Consider the following 15,783-nt stretch of genomic DNA (forward strand, 5'->3'; position numbering starts at 1 on the left):
CAGAGATCATCAGTTATTTTAGGATTTCCCCATCTCTCCTAGGCTCTCTACTAACCTGTCAAAAAAGTCTAACCCCCACATCTGAAATATTTTAAACTTTTCTTTGTAAGTGGATTGCTCGCTGGGCTGATATTGCATCTTATATTTAATATCAATTTTCACAGACTTTCACGAGTTGTCACACTTTATTCCATCTTCCTCTACACAAATATTCCACCCTTGTCTCAATTTTTTGCCACTTCTCTGTCTATGTGGTGTTGATAACACCCAGAAACCCTATGGCTGGATCCCCAGTAACATTTCTTAGTTATCTCCAGGAAGACAGGAGGAGATACATGAATGCACGACCATTTATCAGACTAAATGAAGGCAGGGAGCTTTATTAGAAGGCTCAGAGCTGACTTAAATTAATATTGCCCACTGTGAGGTTTTACAAAGATTTTTTTTTTTTTCCTGAAACAATAGTCTGCATTGGGAATTCAGCATTGAGATGTTCTGTAGCCAGGCATCAAACAGATATTCAGGCATGACCAGGGCAGGGAGCAGCTCTAAGCCCAGCTCAGGGTGTTTGTGCCTCTCCTTTTTGCTGCTTTTGGGGAGGGGTAGAATTTCTGTGACCACAGCTCTGATCACTCTGTGAATCTCCTTGTGCCTGGCCATGTTCCTGCAATAATTGCAATAAAAGCCCAACCAGATGGATAAAACCTGGGTGTTTGTTCACAGGAGCTTGGCCACAGGTAAACCTGTGCTTACCTGGCATAAGGAAACCTCTGCCACAGCTGAGCTCTTCTCCAGTGCTTGCCAGGGTGAAGCTGGAGCATGGCAGGAGTGCAGAGGCAGAGCCACCCTCTCTAACCAGTGCATTTGAATTATGGGATGTGGAGCATGAAACTGGGCTCAGAATTGCACAAAGTATTCTGTTGGTTTAGGTTTTGGGTTTTTTTTTTTTTTTGCCAATTTGACCTGAGCTAATCAGAGGCAATCAAGTCAAGTGGCACTGATGAAACCCATATTCCTCTTTAATTTCTAGCCCACATTATATCTGTCATTACTTCTTTTTTTTTTCTTGTTGGCTTTTTTTTTTTTTTTAACAATTTCAAGAAGGGTGTGTAGAAACAAGGCAGTGACCAAGTTTCACTTCCCTTCTTGTTCTCAGAGATGTGGTGTGAGAAGCAGGAGTGGTGCAACACAACTCCTGGCACTGCAGGAGGTTTCTGTCCCCAGGTTTCTCTCTCCATGCTCCTTTCTCCTGCACTCCTGGCCTCCTGAAGATGCCCAGGAGAGGAGCCCTTCCTGTGGGGACACTCCTGGTGCTGCTGCTGCTGGCATTTGTCCCTTCCCCACTGGCAGGCTGCCTCCTGGATCCTTGTTTGGAGGTATGTGAGCTCTGTGTGAGCACAAAATCCTTCTGTTTCTCTCCCTTTGCTTGGGACGTTTGTGCCTCAAGCCTCTTAGGAAAGCCCAGTTTTATTTTTTTTTTCCCTCAAGGTTTTTATCAAGGTGATTGAAGTATTTGAAGTAAATTCTAGTCTCGAAAACATCTGAGAACAAGAACCAGCACCAAGAACTTTTTCTTCTCGTTGGCTTTCTGTACCTCTGAGGGTGCTGCAGTGCAGTTATTATAATAGATTATATTTCCCTTGGAAGGGATCTAAATTTTGTCTAATTTCTACAAAACACAGATTTTTGCCTGGTTTGTGCAGTAGAGTGATTTCACCAAGTACCTGACACGGACCAACTGCCTTTTGCAAAGTTTTGCTGACAAATATTTGCTTGCAGAATAACTTTGGTTCAAGCTGCCTGGTTATGTGCAGGGGAAGAGGGCTGAGAGCTGTTCCTGGGCATGCAGTGCAGCCATGAGTGTTTGTCCTGCTGGCTCTCTATCTGTAACCTCAAGGAATGTTGTCCTGTAGTTTTGTCCCAGCTTTAATCAGCCAGAAATGGAGCTCTTCCTGAGGAGTAGGACTGGTTCTATTAGGAGTGAGGAAAATGTTTATGGTATATAAGATTATTCCCCAAAACTCAAGGCTGCTCCTTTAGAAATGAACTGCAAGGGGGGTGATTCTGCTCCTGCTTTCCTGACAGTGACATTTCCTGGCACTTCATGAAGAGCAGATCTTGACCATGATGGGATCTGCCTCTGTTACAGATCACCCCTAACACAACTTTCAGATGCTCTGGACTGAACATCTCTGGAGTTCCTGATGGAGTCCCAAACACCACCCTGAACCTGGACCTCAGTTTCAGCAATCTGAAATCACTGGGCTCAAATTATTTTGCATCAGTCCCTGAGCTGCAATTTCTGGATCTTTCAAGGTAATGGGATCTATTATGTGGATACTGGTTAATTTTTCTTCACCAGCTGGGTTACAATGGTGCCTTATTTTGGGGTCTATTGGTCTTAGCTGTTTATTTTTTTTTTCTTGTGACTTTGTCCCTGTGTTTGTCATTTTGCACATCCCCGTGGTGAAGCGATGAACAGCTTTTAGTCCAGTCACTGAGTGCACACCCTCCACTCAGAGCTGGGTCTGTCAGTCTGATCTTGTAGGCTGGAATGTGAGAAGGAGGAGGAAGATGTTTCACTTGTCTGTGAACAAGAAAAATGTCAGACTTTTCACTGTTACAAAAACTCTGAAGTGGAACATCTTGGGTGAGCTGTTTTTCTAATCACAGTTTAAAAAAAATAACATGAAGGTACATTCATTTTCTAAAAGGCTGTGTTAAAATATCAACATATTCTCTTTTGCCTTCTCCTCACATATCTGGGGGAGGAGATGGGGGAGGCCTATTAGCAAATTTGAATTGATGTGTAATTTCCATTGACTTCAGACAACAGTTTCTCTGGGTAAATTGTTTCACTGAGAAATGTCACTCAGCCCCATCACAGCTCTAGCTCCAAAGTGGCTGAGTGGCAGAGCACATGTGCTGTGAGGCACTGCCTGGATCATTAAACTAATTCTGCTGGGATTCACTGCACAATGGATTTGGGTCTCAAATTCTGGATCTTCCCGCATCAAACAAACCTTAGGGGGCTCATTTTCCCCTCTTCCTTTTCTCCTCCAGAGCCAGCACAGCCTGGTCTCTGCTCTCTCTGAGCCATCCCCAGATGCCAGCTGCTGACAGAGCTGTGAGCTCTGCCACAGCTGCCCTGCTCTGGTGCCAGTGGGGCTGCCCAGGTGTGGCTGAGGTGGCAGGCAGAGGGTGGGGATGTGCAAGGTGTGAGGGAATGCTGGCTCTGTCTGGTTCTTCCATCAGTGATGGTCATCACAATGTCACTTTGGCCTAAACTGATGGCTAGGATTCTTCTTTCCTGCTGCCTGCGCGAATTTTTGATCTTCACCAGGTCTCCAGGTCTCTTGCTTTGAATTTAGGATTAGAGGAGGAGGTGAGAGGAGGTCTCATGATGGAGGAGAGTTCCCTTTGCACATCCAGGGATGCTTCAGCACAGCAAAGCCAAGCCAGCCCCCAGTATGAGGCTGAGCCTGAGGGTGTCACAGCAGCACTCAGAGAACAAGGAAGGGACAGTGTTTCATGCATTTATATTTTCTTTTCATGCCCAACAGGTGCCACATCCATACAATAGAAGATAACTCCTTTATGGATCTCCATAGACTTTCCACCTTGGTTTTAACTGCCAATTCCCTCCAGCACCTGGGAAAAGCAGCTTTCCATGGCTTAACATCTCTGAAAAAACTGGTTCTGGTGGAAACCAACAGGACCTCTCTGTCTGAGCTGCCTATTGGCCACTTGCATACTCTGCAGGAGCTGAATTTAGGCCACAACAGCATTACTTCATTGAAGCTTCCCAAGTATTTCACCAACATGACCTCCCTCAGGCACCTGAGCTTCTTCTCTAACAGGATCACATCTATCTCCAGAGGAGACCTTGATGCCCTGAGGGAAGGGAACAGGCTCAACCTCACTCTGGTGCTTTCCTTGAACAATATCAAATCCATAGAGCCGGGGGCCTTTGCAGGGATCCACCTTGCTGAGCTGGCTCTCAGGTCTGCTTTTGAGAGCTCCATGATGCAAGCTTCCCTGCAAGGCCTGGCTGGTTTGCAGGTCAGCAGACTCACAGTTGGGGTGTTCAATGACCATGACAGACAGCAGGACTTTGAGAGGGGGCTCTTGGATGGACTGTGCCAGGTGCAGATGGAAGAGTTTGTCCTGATCTGCCTCAGGGACTTTGACGATGACACAGACACTCTCTTTGACTGCATAGGCAACGTCTCCACTATTCGCTTGGTGGACCTGGGACTTGAGCAGATATCCCAGGTTCCTGTGGGGTCTAAAGTGAAGCAGCTGGAATGCAAGAAATGTGGTTTTGATGCTGTGCCTGCCCTGAAGCTGTCGCTTTTCAAGGAGCTGAGAGTGCTTCGTATTACCAAGAACAGAAGTCTCAAAAACTTCAAGCAGAAGTTTGAGGGTCTCAGTAACCTGGAGGTCATAGATTTGAGTGAGAATAGACTCACCTTCAGCAGCTGCTGTTCCCCTCAGTTTCGAAATTGTTCCAATTTGAAACACTTGAACTTAAGCTTCAATTCTTATATCAGATTGACTGGAGATTTCATTAATGTGGAGAATTTGTTATATTTGGACCTTCAGCACACAACCTTATTTGGTCCTGGCTCCTACCCCGTCTTTCTGTCCCTTCAGAGACTGATTTACCTTGATATTTCCTACACCAAAATCGAAGTTAAATCCCAGTGTACATTTTGTGGCTTGAACTCTTTGCAAGTGCTCAAGATGGCAGGAAACTCCTTTGCAGACAATAAGCTGGCAAACAACTTCAAAAACCTAAGTCACCTGCACACCTTGGATATTTCAAGCTGCAAATTAGAACACGTGGATCAAAGTACTTTTGATGCCCTCTCTGAGCTAAAAGAGCTAAACATCAGCAACAATAAGCTCCTGACTTTTGATCCTGGAGTCTACCAGCCACTCCAAGCCCTCAGAGTCCTGGATTTCAGCAGAAACCAGCTGACTGTTCTGTTGGACTCAGCCAGGGAAATCCTGCCTGACAGCCTGCTCCTGTTGGATATCTCTCAGAACCTGTTTGATTGCTCCTGTGTGTACCTGGACTTTCTGATATGGATCAAGGAGAAGCAGGAGCTGCTGCAGAACGAGGAGCTGATGCTGTGCCACACTCCCTCATACGTGGCCAACGTCAGCCTGACAACCTTTGATCTGTCCTCCTGCCACGTCAATGCAGGCAAAGTTGCCTCCTCTGTGGTTGTGTTGCTCTGTGTGGTGGTGCTCCTCTTACTGGTTTACAGGTACTACTTCCAGCTCTACTACTCCGTGGTGCTGCTCAGTGGCTGCAAACACTACGCAGAAAGAGGCGACACCTACGACGCCTTCGTCATCCACTCCAGCAAAGACCAGGAATGGGTGACAAAGGAGCTGGTGGAACCCCTGGAAGGAGGAAGACCTCCCTTCCACCTGTGTCTGTACTACAGGGACTTCCTGCCAGGGATACCAATTGTCACCAATATCATCCAGGAGGGATTTCTCAGCAGCAGGAATGTCATCGCAGTCATCTCCGCTGACTTCCTGGAGAGCAAGTGGTGCAGCTTTGAGTTTGACATTGCCCAGTCCTGGCAGCTGGTGGAGGGCAAGGCTGGGATCATCATGATTGTGCTGGAAGATGTGAACAAGGACCTGCTGAGGCAGAGGCTGGGGCTGTCTCGGTACCTGAGGAGGAACACCTACCTGGAGTGGAAAGACAATGAAATAAGCAAGCACATCTTCTGGAGGCAGCTGACAGGAGTGCTGATGGAAGGCAAAAATTGGAATCGCGAGGAGGAAAAACTCATGTGAAGAGAAAGAAGGGTTCTTCCTGCCCTGTCTGCCATCCTGGCCTGATGGATGGTGTTTAGAAGTTGGTTCTTCTTGTCGCTATAGGACACGAAAGAACACAAGCGCACACCGCTGTTCTCAAGGTGAAGAAAAAAGGGAAGTTTATTTTCTGACTCCAACATTTACAGTTTTCCAAGAGTGACAGTGGATTGGAAGGTGACAGTGCCACCTCTCCAATGACACTGGACAAACCAACAGCCCATCGACTTTCTCCTCCTCCATAAAGGAATGCAAAACAATGAGTTATTTACAGAAAGTGTGTGAGAAAGCTTGCTACAAGAATGTCAACATTAGAAGGCTTAGAAAATCTTAAAGAATCAGGGCGACACTTCTGTTGCTGTCCAGAGTCAGAGTGAGTGGATGGAAGCACTGCCACATCACTACAGAAATCCCTGCCTTGCTGGTCAGCTCCTCTCAAGGAAATTTGCCAGTTGAGGAGTGACAAGGGCCACAAGAGCTGCCTGAGCTCAGTGTTTGGCCGTGGCTGTCACCCATAGGTGGCCCAGCAATACCTCAGGTTTGGTGGGTGCAGGAACAGACCAATGCTCTGACTGTCATCTGGCTGCTTCTGAAACTGGATTTGGGTCTTGGGATCATTTACTCAGAAGAACTTCACAGTCTGTTGCTTTGAGTGGACCCCAGAATCTCAAAGGCTGAGGAAAGACACAGGATTTTCGGCTCTACAAACTTTGTGAAACAGAAACAAGGCTTGGATTCTGAAAGTCTTGTGCCTGCCTCCATGGGCACCATGACTCAGGCCACAAACCCTCCAGGGAGCAATGGGGCATCCTACAGCCCAGCTGGCAGCTGCTCAGGGAACCTGAGTACTTTTGTCATCAGGGAGGGAGGGTTCTTTGGTTGGGAAATTTGCCCAAGATGTTTCTTTCAGTTTTCTTTAGACCAAGGCCAAATATTGAAACCATCACCTGAAAATCTTACTTATATCCAGATTATATAGCATTTGAGAGGGCATTTTGGAGTTTGCTTGGGGGGGATGACAAGAAATGTGTTAACACCTCTAAACTGAAATATTTCTTTGCTCTCACTGCTTCTCCTCATCCAGTGTTTGTGGATATGCCCTAAACAAGCAAAACTGAGCCTGAACGAAGTGTTTTGATGTTTACAGACAGCCAGTTCTAGATTAAGATTTTTCACTCTCTGGACCAGCCTTAATTGACTGTTGGAAGGTGCTGCAAGAGCCTCCAGGGTTTGAAATGGGGTTCAGATCTGCCTGTCTGTTTCCCCAGGGGTCAGCTCCCACCTGGGACAGCACTGAGTGGGGGAGTTTTGCTTTTGTTTCACGGAGAACGCGCCTGGCATTTTGCAGGGAGAACAGATAGAGGTGAAAAGTCTGGGTTAGCTGAACCAAAGGACCCCAGCAGTGTCCTGAACCAAGGGAAGGAAAGTCTGAATGCCATGGAATCCCAACACAGAGCACACCATTGATGTGTGGGACAGGGCATGGGACAGGAGTATTGCTCTGTTTTTGCCAAAGGCTTTGGTTGGGTTGGGTAATTCATCACTGGTTTACTGAATTACTGAATTAGCACTGAATGTGTTAATCTGGTGTTAATCTTGCAAATCCTTCTCTGATCAGGGATGTTCTGCAGAGGTAAAACAAAAGCAACTGAGTGGTGAATCAGACCTGATGTTTATCCACTCCCTTCTCTAAGCACCAGACAGGGACATTTCCATGGAAGCAGGGTCAGGGATCAACGTCAGACATGGTTGGGCAGAGAGGGAGAGCCAGTTCCAGGCCTTGTGCTGGCAAAAGTTGAATCACAGCTCCCTCTCTATGTGCTGTGTCAGACAAGACTACCAAAACCCCCCACAGCCCTCCCTAAGCTTCTTTTGTGACCCAGGAGATGAAGATTTAATAAAACTACGCTTGATGCTGCTTTCCTTTGCCCAGAGAGTTTGTTCTGCATCTGCTAAATCCCATTCCAGCAATTCCCAAAATGAAGATCTCCTCACCTCTGCTGGCATTGATGGGTCCTGCAGATCTTCCTCCTCGCTCTTCCACCCTCACCTTCCTCCTCCTCCTCCTCCAGGAGGCTGCTGGGGATGGTGGGGGACAGAGAACCTCGAGGTTCACTGCACTGAGGCCAAAGGAGAGCACAGTGGACAAAGCAAAGCTTGAATTTCAGCGGCTCCAAGTTAAATTGGGAAACAAAAGAGAAAAAATTAAACAGAGTGGGAGTTCCTGCTCCTGAATTGAGCAGCACTGAAGGTGCATTTCTCCTTCACTCTTTCTCTCTGTGGCTCCTCTGCAAACAATTCAGTGGATGTGTATTTCTGGCACAAAGCACAGAGTCCTATGATTCTTGATTGTAATTATAACAATGAGTTTCAGAAAGCCTGTGAGTGGTTCTGGGCATTTATAAAAGGGATTTAGGACAGTATTGTTTAAAAAGTGTTTTTTTTTGAATATCAAAGCAATTTTAGGAGAGCTGGAGTGATGCTGAGACGAGGCTCCCACCAGTACAATTATAAAAGAAACTGGTCACTTGTTTTTCTCTTCCTATTCAGAGTCTCCACAGCAGACATGAATACCTGAGTTGCCCCTGGCTTCCTTATTGTCCAAGGAAAAGCCACAAACCCATCATAGCTTCAGCTGCCCCTCTGTGGTCCCTTCCAGCCTGACCCCCTCTGTAATTCTGTGACCTGCCCAGACAGTGCTGAGGTTTATGAGTCCAAGATGGACAAGGCTGTGTGAAGGATTGTATTTTCACCACTTACCCAGCAGAAAAACTGTACATCTATTTTTGGAAGGCTCCAAACAGCTTTCCCCAATACTATAAATGGGGGAATATTGTGACATCTTTCACAGGGGTCTGAGGATGAGGGAAGAGATGAGGATCTGACTCCATGTTTCAGAAGGCTTGATTTATTATTTTATGATATTTATTATATTAAAACTATACTAAAAGAATAGAAGAAAGGATTTCATCAGAAGGCTGGCTAAGAATAGAAAAGAAAGAATGAATAACAAAGGCTTGTGGCTTGGGTCTCTGTCTGAGCCAACTGGGCTGTGATTGTCCATTAATTAGAAACAACCCCATGAGACCAATCCCAGATGCACCTGTTGCATTCCACAGCAGCAGATAACCATTGGTTACATTTTGTTCCTGAGGCCTCTCAGCTTCTCAGGAGGAAAAAATCCTAAGGAAAGGATTTTTCATAAAATGTGTCTGACAGAATATTGTGATTCCCACAGAAACACACATACTCATTTGCCTTCATTGTAGGAAGCAAATATCCAAAGGAAAACTCATCATTCTCGTGTTTCCAAAGCTGCTGGATGCACTGTTTGGAACTGCCCACTCTGCATCAAGTGGCTTTGATAGGATTTACTCACTGGGTGAAAAAATGAGCAGCCAAGCAAACACCCCTGCAGCTCTGCACTCATCTCTCGTACAAATATCTGAAAATATTCCAGTTATTACAGCATCTCTTTTGCCCAGGTCATACAAACAGATGGAGACAAAGCTCCAAAGGGCTGTTGCATCCCAGCTACTCCATTTGCAGTGGGGGCATGCCCTGATTTCCCTCTGAGCTTCATTTAACCCATGCAAAATGCCAGGAGAGCTGCAGCTCTGGACTCCCTTGCCTTGTGGAGGGTGCTCTGACCAGAGCATGCCCTCATTAGTGTGATTGCCCTGGTGCTCTGTTGGAATCCAAAATGCAGGGAATTCTCACAACTTTGGGCCTGGAAGCCAAAGCTTAGAATTAAACCCAGGATTTGATCTGAGACCTTGGAAAAGGCTTCCAAACTGAGGTGCTAGAAGTGAGAATGTGGATTTATAGATTAAAGCAGAGACATGTTAAGCTAAGTAAAGGAAATTTTAGAGTTTTAGAGTTTAAGATATAGAAAAAAATAAAAGTAGTTACAGAGATAAGGAGTTTAGAATGCAGTGCTGGAGGTTTGTGTGTCATAACATGATTGGCTAAGAAAGCTTACCCTGTAGGATGACTCCATAAGACCAAATATTTGAGGATTGGGTCAAAACCAGAAATATCCTTGTTGGCAGTGTTTTATTGGCCAATAAATCCTTAAAAAGGTCCTGTAACTAAGGGTCCTGTGACCTTCTGAGCCATGGGGTAAAGATGTGAGATGAGCTCACCCTTCCTGCCCGTGTAGAAGACAAGAAAAATAAATCCCATAATCAAAAACAATTCAGAGGTCCCATCTCTAACTCATTCAAAACTCCTCAAGAAGTCCCCACAGTGCTCCCCACAGTGCAGCAGCTGGGAAAGCTGGAAACCAGAGCCATGTGCAGCCCTTCCCACCTGGGTCTGTCTGGCTGCAGGAGCAGCACTGCAGGAATGCTCCCCTGCCCCCCTGAGCAGCAACACAGATTTCCAGTGTCACTGAAAAACCCAGCAGAACAAGGAAAAGCAGCTGCTTTCCCTGGGCCCACTGGTACTTGACAGGAACAGGTTGAAACTTCTCAGGGAGAAGGTTTGTCCTCTGGGAAATGCTATTTTGTATGTGGTTTCTGCAATTTAATGAGGTAGCGTGGTGAGTCTATGGAATGGGAATTGTCACAGCAGAGTTTCTGGTTTGCTGTTGCATGTAATTTTGGAACAGATATTTTTTTATGGAAACAGTGATTTTAAAAAATGGTTTGGAGGGGCTGAAAAAGGGTTTTCTAATAAAAGTGAAATTGCTCCACAATGTCATTTTAAAAAATGTCTGCTTAGGCTTATGCTGTTGTTTTTCAGAGTACCTTTTCATTTTAAAATTTGTTTCTATTTCCACAATCTGAGTAGCCTCCTAAAGCAACACCAAAATGTAAAAATGGTTTCCACACACCCAAAAATAAAAACCCTGGACTTCATTTTGTGGGAATTTTTTGTTTTGTTTTTATTTTTTGTTTTTATTTTCTTGTTTTGTTTTGTTTTCTTTTTGTTTTTTTTAGGGTTTTTTGTTTTTTGTTTTTTTGGTGTTTTTTTTTTTTTTTGTAACATGCTGGAAACCATGTTTGGCAAAATGGAAATTCCTCATCTATGACAGTTCTTCCCATGACCCTCTCAGAGTCAAACCTTCACCTACCTGTGCCCCATGTGCAGTTCAGGCAGCAAAAGCCACTGAGGAACCCCTGGAATGAATTTCACTAAGTGCCTTTTGTAAAACATCTCCAGTAGGTGCAGTGGATCGATAGGAGCCGCCTGAGAGCAGCTGAACAGGGGAGGAAAGAAGCAATTCCTTAATCAGTTGTTCCTTGCCATGCCCAGCTCAGGCTGGGAACGGGGACAAACGACAGCAAAGCACGAATTGCAGAGAGGAGCCCATCTGCCAGGAGCCCTCACCTTCCTCAGCCTCAAGGTCACCCAGAGGGCACAGTCAATAATTCACCAGCCTGGACCTCCCTGTGCTGCTCTGAACACGCAGAGAAACTTGGCACAACTGAGGGCAGCTCTGCTGAAACACCTGAAGGTCACCATGATATTTTCTGAAAAATCCCTTCACTGGGATTTCTTCTCCTGGGAAGCTGGGAAGCTTCAGCTTGTCCCTGTTTTGCTGCTTTGGAATGTGATTTGGAGATTGTTTATCCAGCATGTGAATTGTTTTTAATTAGTGACCACTCCCAGCCCAGCTGTGTCAGACTCTGAGTCTGTCACAAGTTTTTATTATTCATTCTTGTTAAGACTTCTGATGTATCCTTTCTCTTTCTTTAGTATAGTTTTAGTATAACATTAATATCATATCATACCATATCATAAAATAATAAATCAGCCTTCTGAGAACATGGAGTCAAATTCTCATCTCTCACTTCGCCCTGGGGACCCCCACAAACACCACACCTGAAAAGCAAGAAAAAGGAAGAAAATGAAGAGGGAAGGTACAAGTGCAGGATCTCAGGGTGGGAAAGAGGCCCCAGTTTAGCTGGGTGGGTCCCAGGGTTTCCAGCACTAACCAAAGAACCTACATATTGTGGTGAGCCTCTAAATGCTACTTTTTTCATAATGATAATCAGAGGGATGGAAATGAGCATGGCATGGGTCCCAGCCATGTTCTGAAGGGGACAGGATGGAGCCCTTGGGGTCCAGCAGGGACAGGTGACTGGCATGACAGAACCTCAGCATCTCTGGAGGGCACAAGAAGCCCAGCCCAGCCCTGCCTTGGTGCCTGCCAGCCTTCCCCAAATACAGAGGGAGCGACCTGTGGTCACACACCTTCAATGAGACCAAACCCTTGAGCAAGTCTACAAATCAAACAGCAGGGAGAGGATATTCAAACCCCACACTTCCAAAATCCTTCCACCAGAGCTGTTCAGAATACATTTATTATTGCTGATGGGGGATGCTCAGCTGAGGTAAAGGGTCACCCCATGGGACTGGGGCCCAGGGCCCTGCAGCCAGAGGATTTCCAAGGATAAACCTGCAGCTCCCCTGCCTGCAGCTCCTCAATCCCTTATCGCTGCATCTTGAGTGCTACTGCGCAAATAACAATAGGGTATTGTTAGGCAAAAGAGATTTAATTGCAGCCTACACTCCCTGAGAGGGTAAGATCGGCTTTTCTCCAGATCTAATCTTCATTCTTCATCTTTTCTTCTCTGCCTCTCATCCCTTCCCTCTCCTGGAAGTTTCTCTTTTCTGTCTTTCCCTGCCAGCAGCAAGTGACCAACCTAAAATGTAAGAAAGAGGGAGGGGCGTCCTTGTCACTTCCTCTTTTTCTACATTTTTGAATAGCCTCTAAATCCTTTGGAGTGTTATGTCCCACAAGAAAGGATTAGCAGTAATTCCCCTGCCATCTCTTGCTTCCAACGCTCAGACAATTCATCCTCCTGAGATCCCCTAAACTCACCGCTGAATTCATTAACCAGAGGACACGGAGCAGCCTTGGGGAGAGTGACATCCCGTGTCCCCCCTCCCTACCCCTGCTGCTCCAGCTGAGCACACCACGGGCTCCTGGATCAGCACTTCTGCTCCTTGATGACCCAAAACAACCCCAAACTTGCCTGATGTGGGATGCTCTGGATATTGCTTGATGTGGGATGCTCTGGGTGCTTCAGCTCCCCCCTGGAATTCCCTCTGGCTCCTGGATCAGCACTTCTGCTCCTTGATGACCCAAAACAACCCCAAACTTGCCCGATGTGGGATGCTCTGGATATTGCCTGATGTGGGATGCTCTGGGTGCTTCAGATCTCCCCTGGAATTCCCTCTGGCTCCTGGATCAGCACTTTTGCTCCTTAATGACCCAAACCAGCCCCAAACTTGCCCGATGCGGGATGCTCTGGATATTGCTCGATGTGGGATGCTCTGGGTGCTTCAGCTCCCCCCTGGAATTCTCTCTCCATGTCTCACCATGGCTGTGGTGGGAGCCTGTGCCCCTCCCTGCTCCCACACTTCAATCCCTCTGTTTTCTTTCCCCAGTTTGCTGGGAAGGGCTCTCTGCCACCCCTGCCTGGCTCTGGATGCTGCCAGGCCCCCTCAGATGGTGAATGCTGCCTGTGATCTCTGCCCTGCTCTGCTTTCCTGTGGGTGAAATGGGGTTCACAGCCTGCACGCTGTGATTTGCAGGAGTGCAGCACTAACAGACAGGCACAGTCTAGATCAGAGCCTGTGAAAATTCACTTTCTGCGCCTCAACTCCATATCTCTCGGCCTGGGATTTGGAAATCCTCCCCTACAGTTCTCCCCTAGGCCAGCACACATCTGTCTGAAGCCAGAGCCCTCCATCCCCTTTCCTGTCACTGGTTCTATTTGTGGTCACTTCAGTTTTGCTTTTTTTAGGGGAAATAAGTGCCCTAGAGTAGCACAAAGAAAAAGAGCAGCATTTGGTCCCCACACCGCTCTTTGCAGTTCTGTTTAGCAGAAAAGCCTTCCCTGCCCAGATATTTCTTCCTGCCATCTCTTCTCTCATACTGTAAATATTAAAATAAGCTGTTAATAAGAAAGCCCACAGGCTTCCCCTGAGATCGTGGCCCACATCTTTCTGTCCTGCATGGCGTCAGCAGCTCTCAGTTCCCCACCTTTTGCCTCATCCAGCAGCCTGGATTTTGCTGGGTGCTGAGCACCCAGCCCCACTCTCTGCCCTGCTGTTCCCCAGCTCTCAGGGCCCCAGCGAGGATTCAGGATTCACCCCCCAGCCTCAGCCAGCAGCTGAGCTGTGCTATTCAGAGCCCTGATGGGAATTGCAGGATGAGTCCCTGCCACCCTCTGCTCTGGCTGGGCGGATGGCCTCAGGGCTCCCCTGGGTGATGGGGAGGTGCTGTGGGCTCTGGAGGTGCCCTCCTGTCACCTCTGGGGCAGTGACAGGGAGAGAGGGATGACAAAATGCTGGGACTGAAGCCTGAGCCAAATGTATGAAGTTTCTTGCCCTCCTTGATAGCCATTTCTCCTGGAAAATAATAATAAAAAAAGAATGTTTTATAAAGAGCATCATGAAAGCAAAGTATATCACGATTTCAGAGTGAGCAGACAGCAAGAGAGATAGGAGCATCCCCTTGGATTTGCCTGCCTGAGGTTATTTACCTCAGGAAGCTCCTGAATAAAAGATACAAAAATACAGCAGAAAGTAGTATTATTTGCTCATTTCAAAGCATATGGGAGGCAGAAAAACATTATAAGGGGTATCTTTGAGTCTTGCCAGCCTGGATTTGTCAGGGCAGCGTTTTCATGGAGCGCTCTCCGGGTGACCCAGTTTCTGAGACACAGACACAGACACACACACGTCCACACACACAGAGCCCAGCCACAATCCACAACTTTAATAGCTCTTTGACATACAAAGGAGATTTTGATGCAAAGTGGAGCTGACAGAGAAGTGGAAGAAGTATCTGGGTTTTTTTTTTTTTTGCCTTTTTTTTTTTTCCCATCCAGTGCCAAGCCAAGATTACAGTCAAGGTGGTTTCAACCTTCAGCAAGGACTGATGCTACCCTGGGTTCTGCTTTTAATGACATTTAGCAAAAAGCAGCAGCTCGGGGAGGGGGAACAAGGGTTTTCTTTTCAGGAGGAATTTACTTGGGCTGTCAGGATTAAAGGCATGAAGGGAATGCATATGGGGCTGCAAAGGGGGCTTAATGGCTTTGCTGCTGGTGAGGACAGCACAGCTCTGAGACAAGGGGCTGCCAGGCCTGTCAGGCAGCTGATAAAACATCTGTGGACATGGGAGGGGGCAGTGAAGAGATGTCATGGGAGTGTGGTCACGCTGGGGTGACTGTCACCTGTGCTTTCCTGGCTGTGGGGACATGAAGGTGTCCTTATGTAGCAATAATCTCTGTTTCAGAAAGCATCCCCCCATGTTGGAACCCAGGAAATTCCTCTGGCTGCCCTGGAGGGCTCGAGACCCTGCCAGGGGGCTCAGAGACCCTGGCACAGAGCCCAAGACCCCTGTGCCTTTGATTGTGATCCATGGAAAAACAATTACCAACCTTTATATGAAGAATTACAAGTCAAAAGAGTTTAAGTATAATGATGGTGAATTCATCACAGGGTGAAAAAAAAATAGATTTTTGAGGTTTTTAGAATGGGGGCTCAGGATCCCAATATGGAGGAATTTGGGTGTGCCTTGTGCTTTTTCCTCCTTCTTCCCAGCCTCCATCTTCAGGAGATGCTGGCATTTTTAGGTTGGTTTAGAGCAGAGACAGACTGTCTAACATAGGTGTTGGGTATTGGGAAGTTATGGTAAATAATGTACACGTAGTTTTTAGTATAGAAAAGATAAGACTGCCCTGGGGTGGCCAGTGTGCCTCTGTCTGACCTCCTGAATGGACCTGGGCAGTCTCTTTTCTCAGCCCAGCAGTTGAAGAAGGAGTCAGAGCTCTTCAGTTCTTGTTCTCAAGGTTGTTTATTGTTTCTTATCTATAAAAATCTTTCTCTGGCCTGCCATGGTCCCCTCAGCAGGACAGTTCCAGGCACTCTGCCTGCCCCCAGGGCAGGGTTATGTCTTTATACTAAAAACTATGTGTACAATGT

The 15,783-nt window shown here is 46.7% G+C and overlaps 1 protein-coding gene across 1 annotated transcript; it reads left to right on the forward strand.

Annotated features, from left to right (window-relative positions):
• The first annotated feature begins 1,262 nt into the window (after positions 1–1,262).
• TLR4 (toll like receptor 4) lies at positions 1,263–5,820 on the forward strand. Its single transcript, XM_036394067.1, has 3 exons — positions 1,263–1,376; positions 2,150–2,316; positions 3,564–5,820. Exons 1-3 carry the CDS (start codon positions 1,272–1,274, stop codon positions 5,818–5,820), a joined length of 2,529 nt encoding a protein of 842 aa, XP_036249960.1. The 5' UTR covers positions 1,263–1,271.
• Positions 5,821–15,783: the final 9,963 nt, after the last annotated feature.

The sequence above is a fragment of the Molothrus ater genome, chromosome 20, assembly GCF_012460135.2.
Source record: "Molothrus ater isolate BHLD 08-10-18 breed brown headed cowbird chromosome 20, BPBGC_Mater_1.1, whole genome shotgun sequence".
NCBI lineage: Eukaryota > Metazoa > Chordata > Aves > Passeriformes > Icteridae > Molothrus > Molothrus ater.